Source organism: Myxine glutinosa, chromosome 2 (assembly GCF_964187855.1).
Source record: "Myxine glutinosa chromosome 2, kmMyxGlut1.1, whole genome shotgun sequence".
In the NCBI taxonomy this organism is placed as follows: Eukaryota; Metazoa; Chordata; class Myxini; order Myxiniformes; family Myxinidae; genus Myxine; species Myxine glutinosa.
The window spans coordinates 118,221,468-118,236,066 of NC_136262.1; the positions used below are offsets into that span (position 1 = coordinate 118,221,468).

General features: G+C 46.4%; 1 protein-coding gene across 4 annotated transcripts in view; it reads left to right on the top strand.

Moving 5' to 3' along the window:
* ZBTB17 (zinc finger and BTB domain containing 17) overlaps positions 1–14,599 on the top strand; it is a 50,238-nt gene that overhangs the window by 9,216 nt on the left and 26,423 nt on the right. The window contains exons 2-5 of one of the 4 annotated variants that reach the window (XM_078771549.1): positions 3,356–3,580; positions 7,980–8,228; positions 13,035–13,225; positions 13,357–13,565. In XM_078771549.1, the coding sequence (XP_078627675.1) occupies positions 3,376–3,580; positions 7,980–8,228; positions 13,035–13,225; positions 13,357–13,565 (854 nt within the window). In that variant the 5' untranslated portion in view covers positions 3,356–3,375. The remainder of the gene's footprint in view (positions 1–3,355; positions 3,581–7,979; positions 8,229–13,034; positions 13,226–13,356; positions 13,566–14,599) is intronic. The other 3 variants (XM_078771547.1, XM_078771550.1, XM_078771548.1) reach the window with 3 other exon arrangements.

Below are 14,599 nucleotides of genomic sequence, written 5' to 3' on the forward strand. Positions count from 1 at the left end.
CGAATTTGACGTTGAAATCGGTAAATAATTTCATCGATAAAAAACATCCGGTCAGAGGTGAAATTTTCTAATGAATAATACATTATAGCAAAGGCGTGTCCTGATTGGTCCAAAAAGTGATGACGAAACACATATAAACCAATTTGCATATGATTTATGAATGAAACAGTTGAGGGGTATCAATCGGCAATCGAGAACGAGGCTGCGCAGATCGCCATTGCATATGTCGGCTTCACAGCGACTGCAGCGTCACACTCGGACATTGATATACCTACCTTCCGGGTAGCCTCAGACGGTTGTGTCCAATTATCAAATTAAGACCATAACCGGGCACCAAACCCCTCAAATGTCTCGTCACTCTTCTTCGAATCGGACCTACAGTTTTGCTTGTAAAATTGAGGTGTTTATTGGTAGCAACACCGAATCTAATTCCTCAACTGCGAGTAATTGTTTCTGTTGTCATCTGAAACTCCGCATATACTTCCTGAGCTCAGCCTGGGTGGTAAGGGTTGAGGGCTGAACCCCAACTGGATTCCGGCAAAGCAGCTGATAGCACTTGCCATGTAAAAGTGTCAAGGTGTAGCACACCATATCATCATCATTGGAAAATATTTGTGCAAATTGTGAATTTCTGGTGGTCTCACTGGAATCATAGCCAGGCATAAACCTGTTAAAATGGACGTCATGTCTGATGCTGACAATGGCAGGACCAGCAGACTGGGCCCCAGGCACCACCATACCAGGAAGCTCACACAAGGCACTAATGCGCTCGATCAATCTGAGAATTAAAAGCATCAATGTCTACGTGGTTTGCCATGCACTTGATGTAGTCAGCCATGGATCTTTTCAAGTAGGACTCACGGTCAGCCATGTTGACGTGGACAGTTTCTGTCTGGTAAAACACTTTTTGTGTAGCCCCCTTCAAAAGTCTCCAAACCATTGGCCTGAACCAAGAGCACGGTAGGCAGGGAAAGAGGAAAGAGGAGTCTGAAAGAACAGAGCTTTGGATACTGAATAACAACTGGGAATGAACTTAGGTACTCCAGTCTTCAAACTGTATCGATGAGCTGGCAGCACTCACAATGGTGACACTGCTCGGCAGGCTCAGAAATCGCAAAACATCCACAACATACCAATCCAGATCCTGCCCATGACGCCAGTACCGGGGTTCCAGCCCCAACATAGTTGCCTGTAGAGAAAATAAGGAGTCTCCATCAAGTTCTGTCAGCATTTATTCAAGGTTGATGTGACCAACCGACTTCCACAGATACAACTCCCAAAACGGTGCATGGTCTGGGCCTTTCAATCAAGTGTGATGTAACCCCTCCAGCCTCCACCCTCACCCTCCCATCCACGGAAGTCACCTGTTACAAGTCTACAACCTCACCAAATCATTCACCAAGTTTTGTCATATTCTGTCCACAACTTTTTGGAATATTGTGCTATATATTGTTATGGTTTTGGAAATGTACCCTGGGGAAAGCATTCATGTACATGTAGGAATTCCCCGGACTTAGTTCTATAGCTCGTGTGTAGGTCGATCTTTGCCCTTTGTCCGGGGGTTCGCGGAGGAAATGCGTTGATGTTAGTCTGTATATTCCCGGTGTGATGTTTCCCCATTTGCTGCTTATAATCTCCTCAATCCACCAATAATCTGCTTCACCAAACCTCAATTCAACAACCCCTCCTTCACCCCCATTGGTGAAGTCATTGGTGAGTCATTGGTGAGTCAACCCACCTTCACCCCTTCAACCCCGTGGTCAGTATATTTCTTGTCCTTTGGTCCGTTTGTACATTTGATCCACTCACTCGGTTATTCCTTCACCATTCAGACCTGGTGTTGGCTTAGCGGTTAGGGTGCTGGCTTGAGATCCTTGGATCCTGGGTTCGAATCCCGGTTGATCGCTGAATTAATGCCAGGTGGGTTGACTCAGCCTGTCATCCTTCCGTGGTCGGCAAATTGAGTACCAGCTTGCTGGTAATTCCCTGTGTGTCACAAGAGGCGACTAACAGGGTTGGCGGCAGGAAGGGCATCCGGCCATAAAACATTGCTTCAAAAAGGGGATCATAGTGCCCGAAAAAGGCCAACCCCCGCAAATGGCCTATAAAGGTGGTTGTTTGGTTGTTGTATTCTGACCCCTCATTCTTATCATTAATATTATTCATCTGTCAATCCCGTACTCACTCAGTCTCTAAATTACCCCCAACCTCTGTCAAAACCCATACAGGCGAACGAGTCCTCACCATTAGAAACAATCAATCCTCCAGAGTGGTGAAATTACCTTCCCGCATTCTTCCTTCCCTGCACTTCCACATTCGTCACACGACACGATGCTTCTCAAACACACCAAGTACAAGGAAAATGAACACCGGACAATTTGACTTTTGTGCGCAAGGGAGGGAGCAGGGTTCTGCCTCGCTGCTGGGCGTGCAAGAGGTGGGGCAAGGGTGCCCTTGGCCATCAGGAGTAACGACGTGGGGATTTACCACAGCCTCTTTTCTGCAGCCACCCCCTTTGGATGTGCACCAATGGGAATAATCTTCGTGTGGAGTTTGCTCTCTCAAAGCCACGCCCAGCATGGCACATATAAAGGCTAGGATTTGGCTCGGTTCGTGGTTGTTGTCGATGCACTAGGGGCACAAGTACATCTCAGAATGCCTGTTCGGGAGATTTCTGGAGTGTGAGTTGCGCTGGACCTGGCTGCACTGGGGTATGAGGCACAGGAGCGAGCTGTGCCTCAGCTGTGCTTCAGCTGTGCTGGTGAGAGGAAAGAGGCCCATGAGCCAAGGGTGCGGTGAAGTCCCTGGGGTATCGCACAGCTCCATATTCTCTCACACCACACGCTACCTACAAAACACCAAACCTCCAATCCCCCCACACCCTCTTGCAATATTTCGCCCAATGCAACCCTGCTCGGTTGCGTGAGGTAAGTGAGGAGTCGAACAAATGCTCCAAATGACCTCTTTCTGTTTGTTGTTTTTGTCTCCTGCTTCAGTAGTGCTTAGCCAACACCGCACACATGGTTCTGCTCGGCCGTAATAAGTTATCGGGTGCACATTGAAGATGTGGACCTTAGTTGAGGTCAATAGGTCACCACCTTGTAACGCTGCATAAAAGGTGAGAGGACCTTGTTCAACTTAATTATCCAAACCTGCGTCCGCGGTTGCTTAACTCGTCGGGCCGCAGAGTTATCCGTGGCCTGGTGGTCTCAGGGTCAGTAGTGGCAGTGGGTCCGAGTACCCAAGTTTTGTTGGTTGTGAGTTGGTAAAGTTTTGTTGGTTGTTGTGAGGTAGTGGAATGGATTGTTTGAAGCATTTTTCCATGTTGCTAATATTGTGAGGTGTCGTGTGATAGGCGATCCAAAGTCCGGTCCCATGGACGTTGCGGGACACGGCAGGCGGCTCCTGTCCGCATTGGAAGTGCAGCGACATCAGGGCGAGCTGTGCGATTGCGTGCTGGTGGCGGAAGGGCAGGAGTTTCGAGCTCATCGTGCTGTGCTGGCTGCTTGGAGCGAGTACTTTCACGCATTGTTCTCTACACGAGGGAAAGTAACACGACTCAGTGTCGGCGATGCCACCGGTAAGTTTTATTTTATTGAAATTCGCCCTGCACAAGGCTGAGAGCCACTAAATGTGTAAGAAAAGAAGAATGATCAAATATGAAAGAGGTATAAATTTATGTTCTTGTTGAAAACAAATGGATCATAAAACGTGGGGACGCAGGTGACCGGCAAATGATTCAAAATTGATGCAGCACGTGGAAAAGAGCTACCGTATATACTCGAGTACAAGATGATCCCATGCATAAGTTGTCGGAGTTTGATGTCCGCTGTTCAATAAGAACTTAGGACAAACGCCTTGAGAATATGAGCCGTTTTTATTACGGAGCCGTTACAACACATGCGGGAGATAGGAGGCCACGAAACTGGCCGGTCCTTTCTCGAAATATATTTCCCAGTGAGCTTCATTTATATACAGTCACGTGAAAAAGTAAGTACACCCCGTGTAAAGTTTTGACTTTTTCAACATATTTCAACATACAGCTATTTGATCTTCATTTCAACAATATTGATAGATAAAGGTGATATAATATAACAATTATCATGAAACATTTACATTTTGTAGTCCATTGTATAATTTAAATAAATATAAATGCAAATTTCGCATGTGGAAAAAGTAAGTACACCCTTGGCTCTAATCGGTGGTATTGCCCCGTTTGGCAGAAACAACCTCAAGTAGGCGTTTCTTATAACTGTCTACCAGTCTCTGACATCGACTGGGAGAAATTTTTGCCCACTCCTCCATGCAGAATTATTTCAGCTGTGCGATGTTTGAGGGGTTTCTTGCATGCACAGCTCGTTTCAAATCCACCCACAACATCTCGATGGGATTTAGATCCGGGCTTTGACTTGGCCATTCCAGAACCCTCCATTTCTTTCTTTTCAGCCATTCCTTGGTGGATTTACTGGTATGTTTAGGCTCATTGCCATGTTGCAAGGTCCACCTTCGGTTGAGCTTCAACTTTCTGACAGATGGCCTCACATTATCCTCAAGCACCCTCTGGTACAATGAAGAATTCATAGTGGATTATATGATGGTGAGCTGCCCAGGCCCCGATGCAGCAAAGCTGCCCCAAACCATAATATTTCCACCACCATGCTTTACAGTTGGTATCAGGTTCTTGTGTTCAAATGCTGTCTTTGGTTTTCACCAAACATGTCTTCTGGTACTGTGGCCAAATAGCTCTACCCTTGACTCATCTGTCCAGAGCACATTGTTCCAGAAGTGCTGTTCTTTGCCTAGGTGTTCATTGGCAAACTTTAGTCTTGCCCTGATGTTCTTTCTGGACAGCACAGGATTCCTCCTGGCACACCTCCCATGTAGATCAAATTTGTGCAGCCTCTTTCTAATGGTAGACTCGTGCACTTTGACATCAACAGTTGCAAGAGCTACCTGTAGGTCGTGTGGTGACATTCTGGGGTTCTTCGAGGCTTCTTTCAGCATCTTGCGGTCTGCTCTCGGGCTGAACTTGCTGGGGCAACCTGGCCTGGACAAGTTGGCAGTTGTTTGGAATCTTCTCCACCTGTAGATGATCTTCCGGACAGTCGAATGATTGATTTCAAATTGTTTGAAGATCTTTTTAAATCCCTTCCCAGACTCGTAGGCATCTATAACCTTCTTTCTGAAGGCCTCAGAGAGCTCTTTTGATCTAGGCATGGTGACGCTGCACACTTCAACAACAAAGAGCAAACCAAACTAAATGTCTGAGGTTTAAATAAGACAGGTTCCTCCAAGATCCTCTCTAACAATGTTCTAGTCATTTGCACCTGAGCTGGTGCACCTGATTCTAATTTTAGGTATTTGAAGTAGTGATAAATGTAGGGATGTACTTACTTTTTCCACATGCGAAATTTGCATTTATGTTTATTTAAATTATACAATGGACTACAAAATGTAAATGTTTCATGATATTTGTTATATTATATCACCGTTATCTATCAATATTGTTGAAATGAAGATCAAATAGCTGTATGTTGAAATATGTTGAAAAAGTCAAAACTTTACATGGGGTGTACTTACTTTTTCACGTGACTGTACAAGCAGGCAATGTGTTCAGCGCAGTGGAGATAATAATATTGTAAAAGTGTTTCCCTCCAAGAATATGCCACGCACCCATAGTGCCACGCATACAATCTTGAAGGTCAGATTCCAACACTCTCAACGGGAGCAGGGACATCGGGAGATGTTTTTGGAGGGAGAGGGCCTGGGGGGAGGCAGGATAGGTATAAAACGCAAGGACACCAAGGACTTACAGGAAAGAAGTCAAAAGTCACCTCAAAAAAGTGGATTTGGGGTGAAATTAGCGGGGGTAGAAAAGATCAAGGTTTTGGATTGGGGAAGATAAGAGATGGTGGTGAACAGCCGTTTTAAAGACCTGGAGGGAGGAGTGGGATTGAAGAGAGTGAGGGAGTTTGTTCCAGAGGCGGGAGAAAAGAGGAATGAAGGAGTGAAGGTGAGCAGAGAGTCTTGATTTTGGCAGTTTAACCATAAGAGGGTTGCAGGCAGATCTTGTGCGACCTGCAGGAATATTTGGGGGACAGAGCCCAGAGAGAGCTGGGGGAGCAAGGCCGGAGAGGAGTCGGTAGAAGACGGAAAGACCACCAACCTGCCTGCGGTGATTAAGTGAAAGGCCCTCGGAGATAGCGTCATCGCGGGAGATTCCAATGATTCTGAACGCTTTGGTTTCAACAGTGTGAAGACGAGCTAGGTGTGAGGCAGGAGCACCAGCCCAGAGGGGAGAGCAGTACTCCATTGAGCTGTGGATGAAAGCCTTGTATGTGGTGAGGAGCTCAGGTGTGCCAAGGAAGGACTTCACACGACGGAGGATGCCCAGTCGGCGACTGGCTTTGGAGGCCAGCTTGGAAATGTGGTTTTCCCAGGAAAGATCATGGCAGATAGTGAGACCCAAAAGCTTGAGTGACAGAACTTCTTGGAGAGGATTATTCAGAAAGTAGATGGGAGGGTTGTCCAGTCGGTCTTTTCGGAGAGACATCGTAAGAGTGAGAGATTTGTCAGGATTGAAAGACATGTTCCACTTGTTTGCCCAGTCTGTGATTTTGTCCAGGTCTGCAGAGAGTGATGAGGCTCCAGACTGCCGATCTGAGGGATGAGGAATGGAGCGGCAGAGAGTGGCGTCATCAGCAAAGAGATAGAGAGGATTTTCAAGAGAGTCGGAGAGATCATTGATGAAGACCAGAAAAAGCACAGGGCCCAGAACACTGACTTGGGGAACTCCAGCCTGAACAGGAAGAGGAGATGAGAGAAACCCATTCAGGGCCACGCGTTGACTACGACTAGAGAGGAAGTCCGCCAGCCATGCGTGGAGATTTCCATGGATACCAAAGGAGGAGAGTTTGGTGAGCAGAGCGGGGTGCCAGACCGTATCGAAGGCACGTGATATGTCGAGGGAGACAGCTCTAATTTCCTGTTTGGCATTGAGGACCTCCATCCATTGTTGAGATTGTCTCCGTTCAGATTGTCCCTGCTCTCAAATGTTGTGTTTGTGTGCTTCCTCCCCTTCTCTCCCCATCTTGTCGACCGCTCCCCTTTTTATATACTTTGTTTGCTTGTTTGTTTGATTTGTTTGTTTGATAAATGTTAGCTCTTTCACGAGCCTCGACTCTGTATACAACAACAAAAACCAAACAAAAAAAAAAAAACACGGGACGGCCTGTTCTCCTGAAAAATCCACAATGTGTTTTAAAATCTTCAGATAAGCAGAGAGAAAGACAGACCAGCTTTGTGGTCAGAACAACAAATGCAAGAGAAAAAGATCACAGAGCATGACATATGCATCCTCATTCCCCAGCCTGTTCAGCAGACTGATGAGAAAAGGTTTGATAAAGCAACCATCAGCTCCCACAAAGTCGACCCCAACTTTTTGCCGAAAAAGTCGGCTATTTTTCATATATCCCGTGTATGACGGCCCCATTTTTTACCTAACATATTTTCGCAGGCGTTTGCTTTGCACGCGAGCCAACCAACAAGCAAGACTAGAAACATCGAGAAACTACGGCAATTTTCAATGAGTAGCCTATGCATGCCGCCATCATCCAAAGACAGTGTGAACCCTCGTCATAAACACACCCCACCCTCATCCCAGGGATCACGATGAGACCCAAAGGACACCCTTTGTCCCCCCAACCCCAGCGACATCGAGACTCCCCTAGGACACCACCCTAGCCCCTCCCCTCACCCTTTGAGACACCAAATTTCGTTGATATTCACATCAGAAACTGCAGCAGGAGTCCTTGAATAAACCGACCTTCCATGCTTTGGATGAATCATTGTCAATGCCTGGATTTTGTTTTCATGTACACACAGTTTTTATTCAGTACCGTATTTGTTTAAAAGCATCATATTAAATTTCTTTAGAATGACTTTGTATGAATGACAATTTGTACACTGTGAGTGTGCAGGATTGTGCAAGGTTCTGGAGTTCATGTACACTGCACGGCTGGAACTGAGTGCAGAGACTGTTGGTGCCGTGAAGGCCATCGCAAGCTTTCTGCAAATGCCAGATGTTCTCTCGGCATGTGACATCTTTGTGGACAACCAAATAAACGAACTGGCCAAGCAGGAAAACAACAGGGACAATGTGGATTGCCTGGAAAAGAGCTCATCGTGTCAGAATGATGGCCTGGATAATTCACCTGCGCGCCAAACAGGTGTAGAGCGCGTGTAAAACACCGATTCATACATTCATTCAAGGTGCACTGAACTTGCATAGGGTTTTGAGTACAATTGTACACCTAAGGTCATACAACACAACAACAATATGCATTTTAAGGCAATTTTCCCTGCTAGAGCGGGGGTTAGCCTTGCGGTCCCCATGACAATCTTCTCCATTTTGCCCTATGTTCTGCATCTCGCCTTGTTAACCCCCTTGCCCGCATTTCTTCTTCCACTATCTTTAGCCAAGTCTTTCTCGGTCTTCCCCGTCCTCTACTTCCTTCTACATTCATTTGCATCACTCTTTTCAACCAGTCACTTTCATCCTTCCTCAACACATGACCAAACCATCTCAACCTGTTCCTCTTCACAGCATCAATCACAGGCTCTATTCCCATCAGCTTTCGCAATTCATCATTTGTCTTCCTCTCTCTCAACGATACTCCGCACATCCACCGAACCATTCGCATTTCCACCCTTTCCAGCCTTCGTTGCTGCTCTACGTTCATTACCCATGTCTCGCTCCCATAAATCATAACACTTCTCACACATGCAGCATACACCTTTCCCTTCAGCTTCAACGACACTCCCATCCTCATCAGCATGCCACTCAGTTCCCAAAACTTCTTCCATGCACATCACTCTGGCAACCGTTGCCGAGTCTGATCCACCTTCTCCATTCAGCATGTCTCCGAGGTAGCAAAATATTTTCACACCTTCCAGATTCACGCCGTCTCCAAGATCCAACTCAACATTTCCTCCATCTGCAGCTCCCTCTGTGCACACCTTACACTTGAATGTAGCTTCCACACTGGTTAATGACCCTCTCAGACCACTACATTTTTGATGAACCCACTCAGCGCACATTGTACATTGAATGGAGTTCACTCCGACACCCTTCCTGCACACAGCACATGGCCACTTCCCAGTTCTTTCCACCTCACCACATGCTTTACCACTTGCCATCACCTTCGTCTTTCCTATATTCACCTTCACACCTTTTGTCTCCATACATTCCTTCCACTTGTTCCTCTTTTCCTTCAGTCCATCCATACTTTCTGCAATCAACACCAGATCATCTGCATACAACAACTCCCATGGTAAACCCTCCTTTACGTTCTGAGCCAGCACCGCCATCACAGCTACAAATAGTAGTGGACTTAGTACCGACCCCTGATGCACTCCCACCTTCACCTCAAACTCACCACTGTTCCCGTCCTTCGTCCTTACAGCTGTGCGTGCTCTTTTGTACATTGCCATCACAACTCTGATCAACCATTCCTCCACTTCTAACTTCCTCAATGCCCATGTCAATACTTCGCGTGGAACCCTATTGAATGCTTTCTCCAGATCAACAAACCCAAGAAACAACTTCTTCCTCTTCTCCATGTACTTCTCCTGCAACTGCCTCACAATAAAGAGCGCGTCTGTCGTTCCTCTTCCTGGCATAAATCCAAACTGCATTTCGTCGATCTTCACCTTCTTCCTTATCCCCCTCTCCAACACCTTTTCCAATACCTTCATTCCATGCTCCAATAACTTTATCGCTCTGTACGAGCCACATTCCAGAGGGTCACCTTTCCCCTTGTATAGAGGGACGAGGGTACTCAGTTCCCAATCCACTGGAATGCGACCTTCTTTCACCACCAGATTACAGATCTCTGCCATTCTCTTCACACCCCAACTTCCTGCTGCCTTCAACATATCTCCCACAACTCCCGTCGGCCCTCCCGCTTTTCTACTCTTCATTGCTTTTATCGCTTCCTCAACTTCCTTCTCAGTTATCTTCTCTGCCGGTCCTAAAACTGGGTTACTCTCGATGTTGCCATCCCATTCATTCTCTGTATTCAACAGCATTTCCATATATCTTTTCCATCTTCCTTTAATTCCATCTGGGTCCACAACGATTTGTCCCACTTCATCCTTCAAGCAACTCACCCCCATCACATCAAACCTCTCTTTCGCTATCTGCTTTGCAATCCTGAATACCGCTCTCTGACCCTCTTCCGAATCCAAGCGTTCTCCGAACATTTTCCTACATGCCTCCTGCGCCTTTGCTACCTCTTTCTTTGCAGCCTACTTCGCTGCCTTATAACTTTCATGCTCTGCTTTTTCTGCTCCCGTACCCTTCGCCTTCTGCCACTCCTTGAACTTCTTCCTCTTCTCGTAAATCCTCTTTCCAACTTCGTCATCCCACCACCATGTTTCCGAGTGCCTCGGTGGTCCTTTTGTCCATCCACATACCTCACCAACGGCTCTCAACAGACTATCTTTCATTGACATCCAACCACTTTCAAGCTCAACCACATCATCCTCTACCCTACTCAGCCTCTCTTTTAATGCCTCCCTTACTGTCACCTCTTTCAACCTCCACACCTTCATTCTCGGTTGGTACTTCACCCGCCGAGCTCTCCTCGCACCTTTCACCCTTATGTCGCAGACAACCAAGTGGTGCTGTGAAACAGCCTCCTCCCCCGGGATCACCTTTGTGTCCCGGAGGTGCCCCCTATCTCGCCTACGCACCATCAGGTAGTCAACGGTTGTCGTAGACCCACCTGACGTGTATGTAACAAGCTTATTATCCCCTTTCTGGAACTGAGTATTACAAATCAACAATTCAGCTCCATCAGCAAACTCCAAAATCCTTTCACCTTCTCCATTTCTCACACCATATCCGTAACCCCCGTTAACTCCCTCAAAACCGTCCATACTCCTTCCCACATGTCCATTTAGGTCTCCTCCTACCACAACAACTTCCTCATCTTTCACGTTTTCCATCAGCTTCTCGATCTCACACCAGAACTTGTCCTTCTCTTCATCGCTCCGACCAACCTGCAGAGCATATCCCGAGATGACGTTCACCAAGAGCTTTCCAATCATTTTCACCATCAACAACCTATCACTCACTCTAGTCACACTCACCACACTGTCTACAAACTCCTCAGAAAACAGGACACCAACACCATTCACGCCCTCCGGGCACCCTTGCCACACAAACTTGTATTTCTGTCCCTGCCTACCCTTCACCATTCTCACACCACTTCCCTTCCATCTCGTCTCTTGCACACAACATATGTCCACTCTTCTTCTGATCAATACTTCCACCACTTCTCCTGATCTCCCTGTCATTGTCCCTACATTCCATGTCCCAAACCTCAGAAACCGATCTCCACTTCGGGCTGCACCCTGCCCACATGTAGTTGTAATTGTCATGGTTCTCTTTTTGAGGCAATGTTTTTATGGCCGGATGCCCTTCCTGACGCCAACCCTCTTAGTCGCCTCTTACGACATGCAGGGATACGGTGTACCTATTCTAACCAGGGTACACACCGTACACCTTAGGTCATATTGGGGGTTATTATGGGAATCAGTTTGCTCACATTCAGTGCATCACTTGGGATACTTCTGTTGGGAGTTTTATTTCCTCACTCTCTGCTAGAGTTTAATCAGACTAAACGTGCTCTTATTCGGTGCGAGCTGCTTCTGCTTCATCGTTCAAATGCTGCACAATTCGTTGAGGAGTAGCATCATTGGCTGTGGGCACGGTTGTGCTGCTAATGCAGTGCCCCCTGCTGGCTAGGGCAGGAATTCGTGATTTGTTCAGGATGCCGGCGATAGCTTGCATACTCTTCGCGATGGACACGGTGGGATCTTTAATGTCCACCAACTAATGTCGGCAGATGGTACGCCCGTTTAACCTCTATCCGAAAGGACGGCCCACACATTGATGAATGTCTGTGACACGCCGGGATGACAGTTTATAACTGGGTTGGGTTTCTAACCCAGGCTAGACAGCTTATAGGTGAGTGTGTGTACCTGTAGGGCGTAGGCCATCCTGTCCGCCCTGGTGCGAGTTGGTAGGGAGGATAGAATAAGTCACTCAACAGTAGATAAAGCTATATGGATGTAGCACAGGTGTGATGAGTCAAATGTCCTTTTCCTGTCTTTTAGCTGTAGCTTTAGACTGTTAGACACATATTGGCTCTTCCATTAGCAACCTGGTGTTGGTGTTGGCCTGGTGTTGGCTTAGTGGTTAGGGTGCTGGCTTGGGATCCTAGGATCCTGGGTTCGAATCCCGGTCGATCGCTAATTTAATACCAGGGGGGTTGACTCAGCCTGTCATCCTTCCGAGGTCGGCAAATTGAGTACCAGCTTGCTGGGATGAATGATCCTGGTGTGTACCCCGGTTTAGAATAGGTACACCGTATCCCTGCGCATCGTAAGAGCGTGACCAAGGGTTGGCGTCAGGAAGGGCATCCGGCCATAAAAACATTGCCTCAAACAGGGAACCATGATTGTCATGGGGCCCGCAAGGCTAACCCCCGCTATAGCGGGGAAAATGGCCTTAAAACGATCATTCATTCATTTTTCATTCATTAGCAACGATTCTTCTTCATCGAGAGATTCCATCAAACGTCATTGGATCCCATGATGTTTTCATGTGAGTTGGATTTCGAGTCTGGAAGTTTCAAATTCCCTTGCTTGATCACATCAGGGCATTCAAGGAAACGCTTTCCCGAAACATGAATGCAATATTGTCATTTTAGTTCATTTCTTTATTTTTACTAGATTTTGGCTCATGGAAGAGTAAGAGCGATGTATTATTTGGTTGGCTCTATCTGCGTGCTACCTCGGGTCACGTTTTAACATTTTAAGGACCCCTAAAACTGGCAAACATTTTGCCAGCCCGATACCTGACACTCACCATTTGCTTAGAGACTTGTATGAAACCAGGAAACATGGTGCACATGACATTATTGTGTGCTTACATATGTGTGTGCAACTGTGCATGTTGTTGGCAGCAGCTCTACACCAAATAGCCTGTCCAGAACAGGGGACCGGTTGTAGAGATCCACCTGGAAGCCTGGAATCCGAAGCACTGAAGGATACAAACTGTGTGGTGGAGAAAACAAAGGTGGCAAACGAAGATGACAACCAGAGGGTGCCGGAGGTGATAAAGGTGACGGAGGATGAGGAGGTGGCAATGGCAAAGGTAAATAATGGGTTGCAGGGGAAATGGGTAGTTGAAGAGGTGTGAACCAAATGATGGGGAAGACCAATGATGTTATGATACATGAGAAAAATGTTAAGAAGAACATAGAGATGGATGTGCTTATGCAACAGGTAGACATGAAAGAAGAGGAAGATCTTGAGAAGAAAAGGGACGCAGAGGAGAAAAAGGATATGAAAGAGAACAATAATATATTGGAGCGTGAGTTTGAGATGAATATGAGGAAGAAGAACACGACAACAGACAGGCAAGAGGAGCAACAGTTGGAGTTGGAGAGTGAGAGTGAGGAGGACACCGAGGACGAATGTTGGCAGGGTGAGCTGTACGTATTGTGACATTTGTCTGCCCAAAGTGCTGTCAAATGGTGTTTGCTCGATCCTGCTTGGGCCCGAACCTGTCAGTTAATAGCATTGGAATCTGAGACTGGAATCATTTTATCCTGAATGTATTAATTTCATGTCTCTTTCAGATCTTGCATTTGAGGTGTGGAGTCATTCGTTTGTTGATAATGATGCATAATGAGGTCCTGTTATAAGGAACAGCCGTTGTAACGGATTTTGTTATAACTTAGGATTGTAAGTATATTGGTGTTGTGCCACATACATATCTCATACTCTATGTACTGGAGGCACTCTACTTTTAATGTTTTTTCTTGGTTATGAGGATGTTGGAAGGGCAGTGTGACGAGCTTGGGTATATGGGAATGGTTGGGGGGGGGGGGGGCATAGGGGGGATGATTAGCTTGTGAATGGGGGTTGGGGGGGGGGGTATGAGGATGATGAGCTTGGATATATGAGAGGGTTGAAGATCATCAGTATGGGGGAGAAGGAGTGAGGAGCCTTGGTATATGGGAGGGCTGGGATGTGGTGAAGATCCTGGGTATGTGGGGAATAGGGGGTGAGGAGTGTCCAGTACCTTAAGAAAGGTTTCACCCCCCTTGACTTTTTTCATATTTTGTTGTGTTACAGCCCAAATTTAAAATTGATCAAATTGAGATGTTTTTGACACTGATCTACACAAAATACCCCAAAATGTCAAAGGGGAATTTTTATTTCTTTTGGAATTTTTTTTACAAAATAAATAAAAAACAAAAACTGGAATATCTTGAGTCAATAAGTATTCAACCCCTTTGCTATGACACTCCAAATTGAGCTCAGGTGCATCCAATTTCCTTTGATCATCCTCGAGATGTCTCTACAACTTGATTGGAGTCCACCTGTGACCAATTCAATTGATTCGACACAATTTAGAAGGAAACACACCTTTCTATATGAGGTCCCACAGGTGACATTGCATGTCAAAGCAGAAACTCTTCTATGAAGTTCAAGGAACTGTCCGTTGAACTCCGAGATAGAA